Below are 18231 nucleotides of genomic sequence, written 5' to 3' on the forward strand. Positions count from 1 at the left end.
CGCATATTTTTCAAATTTCATTTATTTTTAAGGATTTGATTTTGGCTAATGCTATGCTTAGAAAACTTTTTTTTTCTCACATGAAGAACCTGCATGGAGCAATGTAGGTGAGACGCGTGTTATATAATTTCAGGAATGAAAATAACAGTGATATGACCAATAAACATCGGTTACAAGTTATAGTTCGGTAACGCCAAAGATCCAATCGTAACTGACGATTTCGTAAATGACCATAAACAGCCTTAAAACAATAACGTCGGATTTACAATTAATCCTCTTCCTAGGCGTTACAACTTAACAAAAACAGCCGACCTTTTCCGCTAGATATAAAGCAGACGAGAAAGTTAAGGGAGGTATGTCACTTTTCCCAAGTAAGATTTATTATCCACTTTATACTAACTTGAGCGTCAGAGTGCCTTTGTAGGTACGCACCCTCGCCGTTCATCCACTGCCGACGTATACTTTGGTTCACTCTAGGAGTCCACCGACCTTATTAGAGGACGAGCTATACTTCGGAATAGTCAGGCAAGAACATTTGGCGCCCACCGTGGGGCCGAATAATCTTCAAATATCATTCGCAAAGGTCCCAAAATACCCTTAAAATACATTCATGGCTGATGCTCCTCCCCCCACCTCATCCGAGCTCCTACGGATGGTGACCGAACTTCAACAAGCAAATCAACGAATGGCGGAGGAGAATCAAAGAATGCAGGATCAAATTGCACAACTGGTTAATGCTCGGCTAGAGCACAATAATGATCATCATAACCGAGAGGAAAATCATGAGCGTCAATCAATACCGACCCATGTTTCCGAAACACCTCAGCGGGAAGAGGAGGAGGCCCATCGAACCGAAGAAGCCCAACCAGACGCTGAGGAAGAAGAGCGCGACAATTCCGCTGGCCCATTTACGGCCGACATAATGAATTTTCAACTCTTCAGACAATTCACTCTGCCAACGACTTTAACCCCATATGATGGGTTAGGAGATCCGAAGCAGCATATTAAAAAATTTCGATCTATTATGATCGTTAACGGTGCATCCGACCCTATTTTATATCGTTGTTTTCCATCCTTTTTAGATGGTCCTGCACTTGACTGGTTTTGCTCTTTGCCTGCAGATTCAATATCGCGTTTTCAGGAATTGGCGAAGCAGTTTGAGGATCACTTTGCAACATCCGCAATATACCTGCATGATTCTGACTACCTGACAACCATCAAACAAGGCCCACAAGAAAGCCTAAAGGATTATATTACCCGTTTTACAAAAGTTGCCATGAGAATCCCCGACCTTCACCCTGAGGTCCATCTCCATGCCATTAAAAGCGGCCTTCGTCCGGGCAAATTCCAAGAGACAATCGCTGTGAGCAAACCGAAAATCTTGGCATAATTTCGCGAAAAAGTCAAGGGACAGATAGATGTTGAAGAACTTCGGCAAGCCCGCAAAGCAGAAAAATCAGCTACTGTCAAGGATGATGATAAACCTCGGGATAGTAAGAAAGCCTTTAAGCCCGTTCCCCGCTATGAGTCATACACACAGTTCAACGCAAAGAGGGATGACATTATCAAAGAAATACTCAACTCCAAATTAATCAAACCTCCTCGTAAGGCCGACGCTTACCCGAAGTCCAAAACTGTCGATAAATCCAAATATTGCACTTTTCATCAGAAACACGGGCACACAACCGATGAATGTGTGATCGCTAAAGATCTCCTCGAACGCCTCGCAAGACAAGGTCACCTCGACAAGTTTATCACAGGACGCATGCAGAAGAATGTAACCTCGGCTTCCGACCCCTCAGCAGCAAGCCCCTCATCAAAGGAAAAAGATATGGCACCAGCCCAACCCAGAGGAATTATCAATTGTATTTTAGGAGGATATGCGGGAGGCGGACATACAAGCTCGGCCCGAAAAAGAACTTATAGGGCCATGTTGGCAGTTACAGATGCCCCTAAGGTTCCTCAGTCGATTCAAGATTTCCCAGAAATGACTTTCCGTTCAACCGACTTTAATCATACCGATGCTAATTATGACGATCCAGTGGTAATTTCTGTTCAGTTGGGAGATTTAATAGTCCGCAAAGTACTTCTCGATCCGGGAAGTAGTGCCGATGTGTTATTCTTTACCACGTTTGAAAAAATGAAGCTAAGTAACAACATTTTGCAACCATACCATGGAGACTTGGTCGGATTTTCAGGGGAGCGAGTCCCCATTCTGGGTTCCGTGTGGTTACAAACCACACTCGGTGAGCAACCATTATTTAAGACACAAGACATTCAATATCTTGTTGTCGACTGTTTTAGTTCTTATAATCTTATATTAGGTAGACCATTTTTAAATAAATTCGCAGCAATTGTGTCTACAGTTCACCTTTGTGTTAAGTTCCCTGTGCAGGATAATTTAGTGGCAACCATCCACAGCGACCTCCATGAAGCTCGGCAATGCTATAACACAAGCTTGAAGCCCATCAAAAGGAGCAACATGGCACAGGTCAACTCCATACAACCCGACCAGCCGAGATTGACAGAAATAGATCCAAGAGCCGATTTTGAAGATCGACCTATGCCAAATGAGGACTTAACAAAGGCCCCCCTAACCGAAGATCCCATGAAATTCACCTTTGTAGGAACATTGACCAGTACGGAGGAAAGAGAATCACTCGTAAGATTTCTGCGTGAGAATGCCGACTTATTTGCTTGGACCCCTGCAGATATGCCCGGAATAGATCCATTTGTTATTACGCACAAATTGGCAATTAATTCAGAAGCTCGCCCAATCTCACAAAAGAAGAGAAATCTCGGGACAGAGAAACGCCTTGCATGCCTTGCCGAGGTTAAAAAGCTCATTACTGTTAACTTCATCCGCGAAATCAGGTTCACAACATGGCTCGCCAATGTTGTTATGGTAAAAAAGAGTAACGGTAAGTGGTGCATGTGCGTCGATTTCACTGACATAAATAAGGCATGTCCTAAAGATGCTTATCCTTTACCTTGCATTGATAATTTAGTTGACAACTCTTGTGGTTATGGTTTATTAAGTTTTATGGATGCATATTCTGGTTATAACCAAATTCTCATGCATCCATCTGATCAAGAGAAAACCGCCTTCATAACTGAATATGGTAATCACTGCTATAATGTTATGCCTTTTGGTTTAAAGAATGCAGGAGCAACATATCAGCGACTAATGAATAAGGTCTTCGAGAACCAGATAGGTCGGAATATCAAAGTTTATGTGGACGACATGGTCGCCAAAACCATGGTTGGCAAATCTCATATCCACGACCTAACCAAGATTTTTGGGCAAATCCGGCGATATAATATGAGATTGAATCCTGAAAAGTGTGCTTTCGGTGTCCGCGGAGGAAAATTCCTCAGATTCATCCTCACCAGCCGAGGAATTGAAGCAAACCCCGAAAAATGTCAGGCGATACTTGATATGAAAAGTCCAACGACACTAAAGGAGGTTCAACGGCTAACAGGGCGGCTCGCGGCTTTATCAAGATTTCTACCATGTTTGGCATTAAAGTCTTTTAGTTTTTTCCAATGTTTAAAAAAGAGCACAAAACATTTTGAATGGACTGAAAGCTATGAAACTGCATTTCAAAATTTAAAACAATTCCTTTCGAAACCTCCTGTTTTACAAAAGCCAAAGACCAATGAGCCATTATATATATACTTGTCTATTACTGATGTTGCAATTAGTTCTGTCCTTGTAACAGAAACAGAGAAAGGTCAACAACCGATCTATTTTGTAAGTAAGTCACTGCAAGGCGCCGAGCTTCGTTACCCGAGGTTGGAAAAGCTCGCATTGGCCTTGGTTTTCTCCTCGAGACAACTCCGACCATATTTCCAGGGGCACACTATCATCGTCAGAACCGAACAACCTCTTCGGCAGATCATCTCAAAACCAGAATTAGCAGGCAGACTAATCAAATGGGCCATTGAGCTTTCAGAATTTGATATTCAATACCAACCGAGAGGATCCGTCAAGTCCCAGCACTTAGCCGATTTTGTGGCGGAACTTACCCAGCCATGTCTGGAAGAAGAAAACTCGGATTGGAACTTGTTTGTGGATGGAGCTTCAAACCCCCAGGGGTCAGGGGCAGGAATATTATTAGAAAGTTCTGAGGGCATAATCCTCGAGCATTCTCTTTGGTTCTCCTTTACAGCAAGTAATAACCAGGCCGAATACGAAGCCGTCATCGCTGGGCTCAGGTTAGCCATTGATTTACACATTACCAGCTTAAAAGTCTATTGTGATTCCTTATTAGTGGTCCAACAAGTAAATCAGGTTTTTCAAACTAAAGATCAAATTTTATTAAAATATTTAGACATTGTTCAAAAGTTGATAAGCAGCTTTTCAAAAGTAGAAATTCACCACATCCCCAGAGATCAGAATAATAGGGCTGACATCCTATCAAAGTTAGCCATTACACAAGCACACACAGCGACACTGCTGCAATCGACTTTAGATAAGCCGAGCATACATACTATTAGCATTTTAAGCACTTTAAGTGAATAAAGTTGGAAGCTACCTTATATACAGTACCTAAAAGATGGCTCTGTCCCAGATGACATCTCAGATAAGAAAAGATTCCGACGACAAGCCTCTTTCTTCACATTAATGAATAATGTTTTATATAGGCGGGGATACTCCCGACCACTTTTGAAATGCTTGGACAGGCATGAGGCCGACCTTGTGTTAGCCGAGGCTCATAAAGAAATCTGTGGGATACACTCGGGGGCAAGAAGCCTGGCACAGACAATACTTCGAGCTGGTTTTTATTGGCGGACTCTGTGGGAGGATAGCAGCAAGAAGGTCAGAACTTGCGACCGATGTCAAAAGCACGCGCCGATCATCAACATTCCAGCCGAGCAACTTCATCAGTCAGTAATAAGTTGGCCATTTAACCAGTGGGGGATCGATATCCTCAGCCCATTCCCCACTGCACCTAGACAGATGAAGTATTTGGTAGTTGCTATTGATTATTTCAGCAAGTGGATTGAAGCACAACCCTTGGCAAGAATAACATCCTCCCAGATGATATCCTTTGTTTGGAAATATATCATATGCCGATTTGGAATTCCCAGCCATATTATCACTGACAATGGTCGGCAGTTTACCGACCATAATTTTAAAGATTTTTTGCAGAATCTAAAGATAAACCAGCACTTCTCATCTGTGGAACACCCACAATCTAATGGTTTGGCTGAAGCCGCTAACAAGGTCCTCTTGCACGCTTTGAGGAAAAAGCTCGACGAAGCCAAGGGACTCTGGGCTGAGCTGGTTCCAGAAGTATTGTGGTCATACAACACTACAGTACACACATCCACTAAAGAAACCCCATTCCGCTTGGTATATGGGTCTGAGGCAATGATTTCCTTGGAAATTTCACAACAATCCTTGCGAACACAAGCAGAGAGCTCGCCGACCATCTTCCCATGGAAAGCTTGCGGCAGCATGGGACGGCCCCTATCGCATACTCGAAGTCCTCGGAAGAGGAGCTTACAGACTAGAGCAATTGGATGGTACTAGACTCCCAAGTTCATGGAATGTCAGTTCTTTAAAGAAATATTTCAGTTAAGACAAAGCAGAATGCTAGTACTCTTTTTCCTCACTTGAGATTTTTTCCAAAAGGGTTTTGCTCAAGGAGGTTTTAACGAGGCTAGCCTGCCTGAATTAAGTTTTTAAGGTACTGCTTTGAATAAAACTTAACTACATTTATAACATTTTTAGCATGTTCCTTTTAACTAACCTCAGCTTCAATTTGCCAATAAATATCATGGGGAAATTTGTCATCACATCACAAATTACTCCTGTTAACAGACTAAACAGATAAATCCTCAAAATACAGTTCATAAACCCCTTTGACGGGTATCAGACAAAGTAATTAGGATCATCCAAAACCTAATTACGCAGATCCCTTACGTAAAACAACTAGTTAACTAAATTACGTAAAACAACTAATTAACTAAATTATCACCACCTTCTTCGATTACTTCTTCATCATCTACAAGCTGACCATCCCGAACCACCTTACTCGGGTCCATAGGTGTAAAGTCACCATCAGGCATAAGAAACTTTACCTGGGTCACAGCACGTTCAAAGCCTTCAGCAAAGGCATCAAGAATGTCACCCTCTCTACTTGCTTCAAATTCCTTCATTTGTACGGTTAGCTCGATAACTCGCTTGTTTATGTCTTCAAGATTAGTATCTTTCTTTGTTAATAGCTCGGCCACCTTCTCACGACTCTCTTTCTCAACTTTCAGTTCCTTTTCCAAGTCAGAAACATTTTTCTTTAATTCAGTTAAGGCTAATTCCTTGGAAGACAGTTGCTCCTTTAAAACAGCACCCTGTGCAGCCTCAGTAACCATTTTCTTGTGCCTTTTCTCTTGGCTACGGCCAATACAGGCCAATCAAAAACCCAACACCTGAAATTACAAATTCAACTTTATAAAAATTTACAATATAGATATTTGATCCAGATGAGTGATTAGGATAAGCTCACCTGAAGAAACTGATCAACTCCAACATCCCCGACTTCTTCCACCCGAGCTATGTCTGAAAAACTTTGGACAACCTCGTCTGCAACGACGTTGAACGGAAACCCACGATCCCAAACAGATGATCCATCTCCATCATTATCGAAAATGTGAAGCTTATCCTGTTTTGCACTAAAACTGGATAGGTCGTCAAGTTGAATAACACCTTCTTTACCCTGTTCCCCTGTAGTAACAGTCATCTATGTTTTTCTTTTTTTAAACACAATCTCTTTCTTTCTCGGTGGGGGCTGGTCAACTTCACCCCCAACATCCATTTTTTCAGCATTCGAGGATGAACCCTCAAAATTCTTAGATTTGAACCGAGCTCTAAGTGTAGAAGCCGATACTCCCGGAAACTTTCCAGCTGTCACAAAAACAAACATAGTATTATCAGAAGAATAGTTATTCAATCAAAAGCAACCCAAAACAAAATATACCTCGATGACCTCACCAAAGTAATCTATCACAGCCGACTTATTATCTTCCCAAGGAAGCAACTCCGACACAGACATCAATCCCCCCTTAGCTACCATTTCAATCAGAAAAGATATAATACACTCGTTCCGGCTAGATATCAGTTCAGGACCTAAGATGTGTTGTGGTTGACAACACCAATACAAGGGGAATTTTTCCCCAAGGTGTTCATCTAGGTAAAATGGAAAATCCTCATCCACTGACTTCACTTTTAAAAACATTTCCTTAAAATCTTTGAAGGAAGATTTATATAATTTGAAAACAGAGAAACCAGGTGTGCTGTTTAAGTTTACCCACAATCCCTTCCATACCCCTTTGGCTTGAAATAATGAAAAGACAGCTCCAAATCCGGTTTAATTTCCAGAAATTTCATCAAAATCTGGAAACACTTTATGAACGCCCAGCCATTAGGATGAACCTGTGATGGAGCACAGTTCAATTGTTTCAGAATGTCACATTCAAACTGACTAAATGGGAGTCGAACCCTCAATTCTTCTAGCACACAACTATACATAAACAAGTTTTCGAAGTCCTTTTTCCTATGAAAAATACGATCAGAGCGGTTGCATGGCAGTAATTCCAAGCGAAAACCAGGTTTTACTATCCTAGCTACATTAACTTCATTAACACTATCCTTATCAGCAAACAAAGAAGCCCTTATTTTGACATCATCATCAACCCAGTCGTACGACTCGTCGTCCTCAAACTTGGGCAACGATTTTACTTTCTTCTCACTCATTGTTTTTGATGAACTCAGAAGGAGGGAAGTAAAGATAAGATGAAAGAAAGGGGAATGTTACTAACCTCTGGTGCTCATAGTGTTTTAAAGCTTCTGAAATTACAATCTCCAGTGCACTGCAAGAAGCAAAATGCTAAACCGTTCAGTTACTTAAATCTTTTCAATCTATGATGAAAATCAACACCATTGAATGAAGCACACTACCAACGGTTAGAACTAAGTCTTGGAACTTGCACCTATCTAGAGAAAATAATAATTAAAAGTTTTACATCTCTCGAGACTTGGGTAATAATTACAGTAACCAGTCTCTTCAGTTACCTATTAGTAACTTTAAAAGAGATATACTGACCTGGGGGCATAGCGTACCGAGCTATAACTCGCCTATTATAAAGCTCAACATATCTCTTCAAAGTTAGGTCAAGCTTGGGGGCTGTGATATGACCAATAAATATCGGTTACAAGTTATAGCTCGGTAACGCCAAAGACCCAATCGTAACCGACGATTTCGTAAATGACCATAAACAGCCTTAAAACAATAACGTCGGATTCACAATTAATCCTCTTCCTAGGCGTTACAACCTAACAAAAACGGTCGACCTTTTTCGCTAGATATAAAGCGGACGAGAAAGCTAAGGGAGGTATGTCACTTTTCCCAAGTAAGATTTATTATCCACTTTATACTAACTTGAGCGTCGGAGTGCCTTTGCAGGTACCCACCCTCGCCGTTCATCCACTGCCGACGTATACCTTGGTTCACTCTAGGAGTCCACCGACCTTATCAGAGGACGAGCTATACTTCGGAATAGTCAGACAAGAACAAACAGAAATATTGATAATGTTAATATACTATTAAGAGAGCCCCTTTAGATTCAGGACAGAAAAAAAAAAAAAAGAAAATTTAAATTTTAGCAACATAGTAACAACACCCGACCAACAAAGAAAATCACAGCCCCAATAGCAAAAAGAGATTTGTTCATTGTTTTCTTGATCAATAGATTCTAGCATCAAATTCGGAGTGGTTCCTCAAGTCTGGACATCAAACCTTGAATCTGAGTTCGTTTTTATTGAATAGATTTTTTTGTTACTGTCATGTTGTCTTTGACACAAAATTTCGTTAAATCTGCACATCAAATCTTGAATCTGAGTTTGTTTTTATTGAATAGATTTTTTTTCTGTTACTGTCATGTTGCCTTTGACACAATTTGTAAAAAATATTTTATTTATTAAAAATACTGACTTTTTATCACTATTTTCACATAATGTTTTATTTGAACCACCTGATATATATGTCCCTTCCATATATTTTTCTTATCATTCTACCACTCTATTTTTATTATTAAATTTATATTTAATATTGTATAGTATAAAATCTTAGTTTCAATTATATTTTTTCACTTGTGGTTTTACTTTTATATAATTTGCTATTTTTTTTATAGTTGTTACAATAAGTTTTCGATCTGAATAAAGGAGGAGAGAATTCTAGTAAAAGTAGCAAAAATAAAAACCAACAACAATATACATAACACACATTTTATATTTATTTTCTATTTTCACCTATTATATCATACATAATAAAATACCAAATACTAACTACACAATATATTTTTTGGTATTATCATTAAAATTATTGTAAATTAAAATTTTATTAAAAGATATTTATTATCATTATTATTTTAATATTTATTATTTTGTATAAAAATATTATTATTTTTTAATAATTTATTTAAATACTATAACTTTAAAATAAATATTTTTATAACTAAAAATTCAAATACAATTGAATTGTAGCAGAAGAACTGAAGTGCTGCTGTTTATTTTAATTGAGTTAAGTGAGTAGCGTGATGGAAAGTTGGTCCCATGGTTTGTTTGTTACCAGGGTGTATGAATGAGGTGTTATTCCTGACCTGCAGATAAGTAGAACCAGTTTTATTGTAATTACAATTCTGCCTGAACATTTTGGGTGAAAATATAATAGTTATATGTACAGGTAGAAATTTATAAATATTTGTTTTCTTGTGAATTGGCCTTTGAGTAGTTTTGACTTGGGCATTTTAGTAGTTGGGGACTTGGGGTGACAGATTTTTTTTTTTTGTTTATAACTGGATTTGGACTTTAAAATAAAAATTTCTATTGGAATTGACCCGAACTGAGTAAGTCTGAAATAAATAACAATTTACTCTTGACCAAAAAAAAAAAAACCACTATGAAATCTGTTTTAATTTTATTTAGTTATTAATAAGAGTTAATTAAAAAAATGATTAAAAGTTTAAAACAGAAGAAAATTTATGTTTAGGGTAGGTCAGGTTAATATTATTTATTGCAACATTACAAAAGAGATTATGTAGTTGTGCAAACTATATTGAAGATTTCACAAATTTAAGATTTCACAAATTTAAGATAGTTTTTTTTTCTTAATATTATTTACTGTGATAGTGTGCAGTTATAGCAAAATTAATTTACAAATTTAAAATAAGCATTATTTATTTGCTCAAAAAATATTTCATTTTATAAATTTACTTTTGTAGAAAGTGACAATGATTCAATTATAAAATAATATTTAGATGTAATACGTTAAAATATAAGAATATAACAAATAACTAAATTAGACACCTTATATTTACAAAGCATATTATTCTATAATTTAGATGCACTATACTATTTTGCAGATTTGGATCAGTCCGTGATGGTTGTGGATTGGTTTTAAAATTTTCAATCTTTCTAATTTTTGTTTGGCAATTTTTTAAAGTTTGCAGACCCATTAAAATCAACACTAGAGTGGAGGCCCATCTGTCCAAAACTGGACTATAACGCAAATATTAAATATTAATATATTATAGAGGCCACTAAATAATATAGGACACTTCACAGAATAAAACTGAAAAGCATCAAAAGATTTGACCGCAATACTCAAACAGGTGTCAGAGTTAAGGGGTGTTTCATTCACCTCATCTAGCCAGGTGCAATTTATAACTCACCAATAACAACACCTGACCAACAAAGAAAATCACCACCACAAAGAAAGCTCCTTTTCTTGATCAATGGATCGTAGCACCAAACCCGTGGTTGTTCGTCAAGTTTGGGCGTCAAATCTTGAATCTGAGTTCGCTCTCCTTGAACAGATTCTTCCCTGTTACTGCCATGTTGCCTTTGACACAGAGTTCCCAGGATTCATCCATGTGTCTGAGAAGAACTGCCACTACTCAAAGCTTCCACCTTCCTACACTTACAAACTCGTAAAGGCCAATGTCGATTCTCTGAAACTCATTCAGTTGGGTCTCGCCCTCTCCAATTATGCCGGCCACTTACCCGACCTTGGCACCGATTCTTGCTACGTCTGGGAATTCAATTTCAAAGGCTTCGACGTCCACCAGGACCATCATAATCCGGACGCAATCCAGTTACTCGCAGAACAAGGAATCGATTTCGCCAAGATTAAGGAAGAGGGGATCCCAATTGGTGCCTTTAGAAGATTGTTTCTGAGATCAAGATTCATGTTTAGTAGGCTGAATCTGACTTGGGTCACTTTTCATAGTTCCTATGATTTTGGGTACATGGTTAAGGTTCTCACTGGAAGGAAATTGCCCAATGATCTTGATGTTTTTAAGGTTGTTGTCTCTGAATTATTCGGGTCTAGTGTTTATGATATGAAGCACATGATTAAGTTTTGCAGAGGAATCAATGTCGGTGGGTTAGAGAAATTGGCGAAGAGTTTGAAGGTTGATCGTGTTGCTGGGAATAGTCATCAAGCCGGTTCGGATAGTTTGTTGACTCTTCAGACTTTTTTCAAACTTAGGGATTTTTATTTTACTGCTGATGATTGTGACGAGCAAGATTGTTTGAACATCAATTCCTTTGCGAATATCTTATTTGGTTTATAAAATTATCTTATTTGATTTATAAAATTATTGTTCTTTACTTCTACTGTAACTCGAATTTGAAGTAGTCTTCATATCAAACAAATTCTAAGCTTCAAAAGAAATTCTATTGAGCTTAACTGGTTCGTGTAAACAATGAGGCGTTGTTGCGCCATCGCTAAACATGTTGCCGTTGTTTTAGTTTTGAAAACCTTTTCTTAAACGTAAATTAAAACATACTTTTTTCTATTTTTTTCCCTCCTGGTATGCTTGCTAATCCTAATTTGGTTTATTAAAAAAGAAAGTATAATTACTCGAAAATTTATCATTTTTTTAAAGAAGATTATTTTGTGTAATAGAAATACATAAAAAATAACATAATTATTTTCTTAATTAATTTTCTTTTTCATTTTAATTAAATTAATTTTTTATTTAGAAAGATTTGCAGCATTTAAAATATTAATAATTGTAATTAGTCACTTCTTTAGGTTATATATTGAAATACAAAAATATTACTTATACACTAAAATACATAATTATCATAAATCGAATCGATAATTGACCCGTTCAAGATATTGGGTCTCTAGACCAGTGGTTCAACCGTTAAGTCAATGATCAAACTGGTTAATTGGGACTTGAGGTAATGTTTTTTTGGGGGATTTGCAGATGCTGTAGTTGCCTTAGGTCAAAGTAATGCTTTTTTTGTTCAAAAGCAACTGTGTTTTAGGCAACACCTATTCACCCACTAGTAAAAAGTGTTGCCTCTTCTTCTGAGTATGCAACACGTTGAAAGTGTTGCCTATTATTTAGAATATGCAAGACGTTAAAAATATTGCCTATTTATTTGAATTTGCAACCTGTTAAAAGTGTTGCCTATCAATTTGATATGCAACTCTTGAAAGCGTTGTCTATTCTTTTAAATATGTAACCTATATAAGTGTTACCTTTAAACTAAATATACAACCACTGAAGGATTGTCTTTTTGGCTAAAAATAAGGATTGTTTTTGCATCGAAAATACAAAAGTTAAGAAACATGTATAATCATTTAATTATTAAATAAATCTGCACACTTTAATAATTAAGATCAGGGTCATCATTACTATCTCTTAGTTCACACTACCCAAGCCTACATGAACACAAGACACATTTTGTCCTATAAGGGGCTAATTGACAATGCAACTATACTCTTGTTGATTCTTGACAGCGTCATCAAGGAGTGCTACTTGTTGCAGTTGCAGCGGTAAGAGTAGTGATATCATCATGATAGCGGATATTGACAGCTGAGCTAACTACAGAAGGTAGGTGATCTCTCTTAAGCCCCCATTGCCTCAGCAGCCTCGACACACTGCGTGGTCACCAATGTGGCTGCAGAGGTCACAGCCATGTCGGTCTTGGCCATCCTCTCATCCTTGCTTGGTGCAGATGAAGTAGCCATTGCAGCCGCGATGGCTGCCACGGCAGAAGCCACTGCAGCCACTGAGATGGTAGCATGCAGCTGAGCATTGCGAGTTCTTGTTTCTTGTTTCTTCTTTCTTTTTCTCCCTTCTGTCTCCCTGGCCATGCTGGTAACTCTGCAAATATCTAGCACAACATCTGCAAATTCAAGATTAAAAAGAATTTAGTTAGTATATTACTATATCAAGGATCATAAGTAGAAAGCCTTGGTTCCAAAGCATATGGTTGAACAATGCAAACATATAAGAAGGGAAGGCAAAAGACAACGGATCCACTGATTACCTCAGCTACTACCACTAGTAACCAGCACATATATCAATGAAGCTTAGTTTTTATTATTGAAATGCATAAAATCTCTTCACCATAATAGAATTATCTTAAAGCTATACTGTTACATTAGAAAATCAAATCACTAATGATCTGACACTTGAGAATCACACACATCACCTCCCCGTGAATCAAATTCTACCTTTGCTGCTTAGTCTTGTTCATATTGAGACGATAAAGATGCTTTCTTGATCCTGATAACACCAAAAACTATCTTTATGCCTAAGATCAGAATTTCAAAACAGTCGCACAATCACAAAATATAAAGGAGAAAATAAAAACCTTGGTGCTGGATGGAAACAAACAGTGAACATTGTTTTAGTTGTTCTCTTGTCAAACCAATCTTTTCTTCTGTGAAGTTCACATAGTGTCACAAGCGCTTTCTTAACTCATGCTTCATCCTCTTCCTTTTGAAAACAGACAAAGAACAAACACATACACAAACATTCATTCAAATTGTTCAATAAGCAGAGCCATCTGAGGAAATCACACAGCCAACATAATCAAAAGGTTCAACTCAAATTAGATGAGACCTATAGCATTGAAAACAAGACACTTTCAGAGCATGGTTCTTCGCTTTTTTCTTATGCTTCTGGTTCACTTAATACTGTGAATTATGTGATCAAATGCCAGCTTCTTCACGTCCTGTCACCTAAGGTTTGAAGCTCCATGAACAACGGCAGAGTTTTGCCAATATCAACAATCTGCCAAAATTCAAATAAAAAAATCACTACAGCATCACATTTTTCACAATTGCAGCACTTCAATTGGCTCCACATTTATGTTTTGACCACTAACATGAATTCAAGTATACTGAGAGTTGAAGAACTTGGCAAGAAACTCTCTTGAACTTTGCTGAATCTATCAACCTCTTCCTCCTCCATAAAAAAATAGCTTACTTACATCCTAAAGCATCAAATAAAAAGAATAGCTACCTTTTGGCATTCACAAAGCCTGTGCTGTCCAAATCATAGATCTGCATGCAGTAAAATTCTAATGTCGAAAGGACATCCAATTAACAGAAATGACTAGTGCTTGGAGATACCATGAAAAACAATGAAATTTGTTACTAAGTAGCAACTAGCAAAGACTCAAAAACACTGATTTCTATATGAAAATTTAAACTTAGAAATGCATGTGCTTTTATATCTAAACAAATACTGACCTCTAACTAAATGGGGAGATTACAATGCAGTGATGAGGTACCCAGGTTTTTCAATTACACTTAATTCAAATGGACTTCCCCCCTTAAACTAAATGAATAAGGCATAAACACACATATAATATATAATGAACATAAATACAAAGTTATGCAGTGCATGCTGTATTGTGTATAGTTCATCTAAGTTGTGGAGGCACACTTGCAATGTGTAGCTTAGCTTTATGAACCACTTTCAGGTTAATTTCCATTAACATACATGGCTTACTTCTCGTCCCAATCTGTCCATACATATTATTTAGTAGTAGATGAATCATATGCCCGCAAATTAATGTTTTAAATTAAATAATGACAATTACTAATGGCTTAAATTAAAGGAGTATCTATCTATGCGACTATGTATGTGCAATCTCAGGAAGAGCCAAAAACAAATGCAGGCACGGAACATTCTTTTTTGTACCAATACCTACCCTACCTGATCCTATCCTTCAACAGTTGAATCTTCAATTAAATTCTACCATTGTTTGGCCTCTCAAGAGTGGATACAACTTATGCAATTACATAATTAATAGTGGATAATTTGTTAATTACCATATTTAAACGGAGAGGCGAGGCGAGCTGCGACGAACACCACGGAGACGCCAACAGCGACGCCAGCAATGAGGAACACAGGCAATGACGAGGAAATCGAATAGAGAAGAGTAAATCGCGAGCAGTGACAAGGAACGCGAAGAGAAAAGAGTAAATCGCACATCAATCAAAATTCAAAGTGGTTGGGGTTAAGGTTTCTAATTGAACACGGTTGGAGTAGTTTTGTTATTTCAAGTTTCAACAATTCAACCAAATTAAACCACTAGTAAGTAAAATTTGAGAGAAATTTTTGTCATACCTGAGAGACTTGAGAGGAAGATGTGAACGACACCACGGCGGAGCAAAGCGAATGTTTCAGAATGGCGCGAGCTGAAGATCGAACATGGCGGAGCAGAGCAGAACACGATGCGAGAAGAAGCACATGACACGAGCAGAGCAGAACGCGATGCGAGCAGAGCAGTGAAGAACACCACGATGGCGAGAGAGAAGAACGCAGAACGCGAGTCAATGTCGTGAAATTGGGGAAATTGAGCTAGGGTTGGGGTTAGGATTTTCATTCTAAAATGGTAGGAATTGAGTTCTGTTTCTAAATAATAGGCTAATAGTAGTGAGGAAGGTGATGAATCAATTATTGCTCGCGTTTCCTTTAGTGTTTTTTTGGACTAAAACTCCAAAGTGGTCCCTAAGATTGGGCGAGTTACCCATACTTGTCATTGACTTTCAAAATTCCCTAACAGCATCCCTGACATTCAACTCCGGGACCCATAGTGGCCCTGCAACTCTTTCCGACGCCAAGTCAGCAAACGGAGGGATGATCTGGCACCTCCAATGCCACGCTGGAGCCAGCAACGGCAAGCTGACGTGGCAAATCTGAATTTTGTACCCAATCTGGTCCCTGGTCCCATTAAAATCCTAAAAGCTAAGATCGTCCTCTTCATCGCCTGAGCTTCAAACAGCTGCTGCTGATTCCTTCTCAGATCATCCTCTTCATCGCCTCCAGCTCTAGGTAATAACACATACAGATCATATGCCTTCCATTTCGATCTGCCATTTCTCTGTTTCATGATTGCTAGCTGCTGCTACCATAATATGAATGTAACTTGGCTAAATTTCAGTTTCCTCTAAAACTGTAATCACTCAATACTAAAAACTATAAGCTGCCGCTGCTTTTGTCAGTTTGCAATTGTTTGATGTAGCATTGCATTGTGTTACTTACTGTAAACATGTGCTGCAAATGCAAATAAAAAAGGTGACAAGGCTTCCTTGATTCCTCACTCTAGACGGCCTGCACTCCCCTCTCTGCAAATACCCTTATGGTCATTAGATGCCGCATTATCTTCTTTCGTAAAGACGGATGGTCCTTCCACATCCACCTACTTCAAGGACCCTCTCTCTTAATGGTAAAGGTTCATTCTCTCCATTGTCAAAGGTTGTCCACTCATTACCGGTTACTCCAATCGCATCTTTGGGTTAAGAAAGTGTACATGGCAGACATCTGGGATGTGCTTCTGATTTAAATGTATGTCTATTTTCTTCAATCAAGGCAACTGTTTTCATACAACGCTTGCTAAAATTTTTTACATTTTGTATGTTAAACTGGTATATGATTTTAAACTATGCTGCATTGATGAATATTTTCATTCTTGTATAGACAATGGTTGTCAAGCAGCATATAACTCGATCACTTTCGGTTCCAGTTGATGCCAAAGCCAGCAAATTGAGGTGCACTCAGTCTACGGTTTTTGGATATCCCAATTATAATGTAAGTTAAATATATGATATTTTGTTAATTTGTTCTTGCCTACTTCATTTCATCATCTTTTATTGGTTCATTTCAGACAAGAAAAAAGACTTGGTGTGATATGTTTGTTTGGGCTGACATTGTTTAAGAGGAAAGTGCTGGAATAGCAGATTCTGATAGAGTCAATGGTAGAATGAAGATGAACCTAGCATGGAGGGTTGGGAGGTTGAAAAATGATGTAAGAAGTCAGAAATTCATGACCAATTTGTTGATGGTAGCTGTGTTTATGATGGTAGTGTTTCTGTTAGTGATGTGTGACAAATTTTGAAGAAAAAATTATAGAAGGATTCATGTGTAATGTAATGTAATGGAATATATATTGTGTAAAAATATTTGAATGGAATGAATAAAGAGTAATTTGTGGTATTCCTGTGACTTACACATGATTCAACAAAACTGAGTTATATTTAAATAGGATTACAATAAGCAAGTTAAACAGCAAACTGGATGTATATTAAATTAGTTATCAGAGTTGAACAAAAAAGATGCATAACCAAGCATCATGAGTATTAACATCAAAAGATCCATTGTGATATCAAAATAACCAGGACTGATCTTAGTAGTCATTGTCTAAATTTTAACAAAACATTAAAGGCCTAATGCCACATACTAATTTTCATAACCTCCCTAAACACATCTAACTAATTTCTACAAAACAGGTAGGTTGAGACAACTCAAGTTCTACTGGTTGGACATCACTGGCTGCTGAAACAATAGGTGCTAAATTAATAGGTTGTACATTTCCTCCTTCACCTTGTTGGTTCGTTTCATCAGAGGTAGCAACGCATGTTTGGTCGGCTGTTGGATCTCCTCCCCCTTCGCCCTCTTTGCTTTTTGTAGCAGCCTCAGCCTCAGCCACAGCAGCAGCAGCTGCTGCTGTATCGGCCAATCTCTTCTTTTTGCAACCTCTCTTGGTGTGACCTTTATCACCACAATAACTGCAAGTAAAATTTTCAAGCTGCCTTTTCAAATGAGTGTTATCGTTGAATGTTTTTATTTGCCCTGTTTCTGTCATCTCTAGCACAAGTGTGATCATTGTTGAATGTTTTTATTTGCCAACAAGTATCTTCATGGTCTCTTGAGGCATACATCAGCCATGGACATTCCTTTACTTTACATACAACTCTCACTCTTTTGCTATAATTTTTTTTTCAACCTAAGCCTCTTTCCTTCCTGAATTGTGTACTCCCTAACAGCCTATTTGAACTCCCATTTGGTAGTGAATTTCATACCAACCTCCAGCACTAACTCTCCAAACCTTCCTCCATCTCTAAACAATGGACA

At 38.0% G+C, this 18231-nt stretch overlaps 1 protein-coding gene and 1 pseudogene across 1 annotated transcript; both read left to right on the forward strand.

Moving 5' to 3' along the window:
• Positions 1 to 610: 610 nt before the first annotated feature.
• Positions 611 to 5539, forward strand: LOC148566822 (uncharacterized). The gene is made up of 3 exons (XM_088484447.1): positions 611 to 1363; positions 1409 to 4218; positions 4648 to 5539. The coding sequence occupies exons 1-3, from the start codon at positions 611 to 613 to the stop codon at positions 5537 to 5539; spliced, it is 4455 nt and encodes a 1484-aa protein (XP_088340573.1).
• A 5114-nt stretch (positions 5540 to 10653) lies between these two features.
• LOC107637644 (putative CCR4-associated factor 1 homolog 11 pseudogene) lies at positions 10654 to 11637 on the forward strand (annotated as a pseudogene).
• The last annotated feature ends 6594 nt before the right edge of the window (positions 11638 to 18231 follow it).

This window comes from Arachis ipaensis, chromosome B4 (assembly GCF_059453495.1).
Source record: "Arachis ipaensis isolate K30076 ecotype BB chromosome B4, ASM5945349v1, whole genome shotgun sequence".
Classification (NCBI taxonomy): Eukaryota; Viridiplantae; Streptophyta; class Magnoliopsida; order Fabales; family Fabaceae; genus Arachis; species Arachis ipaensis.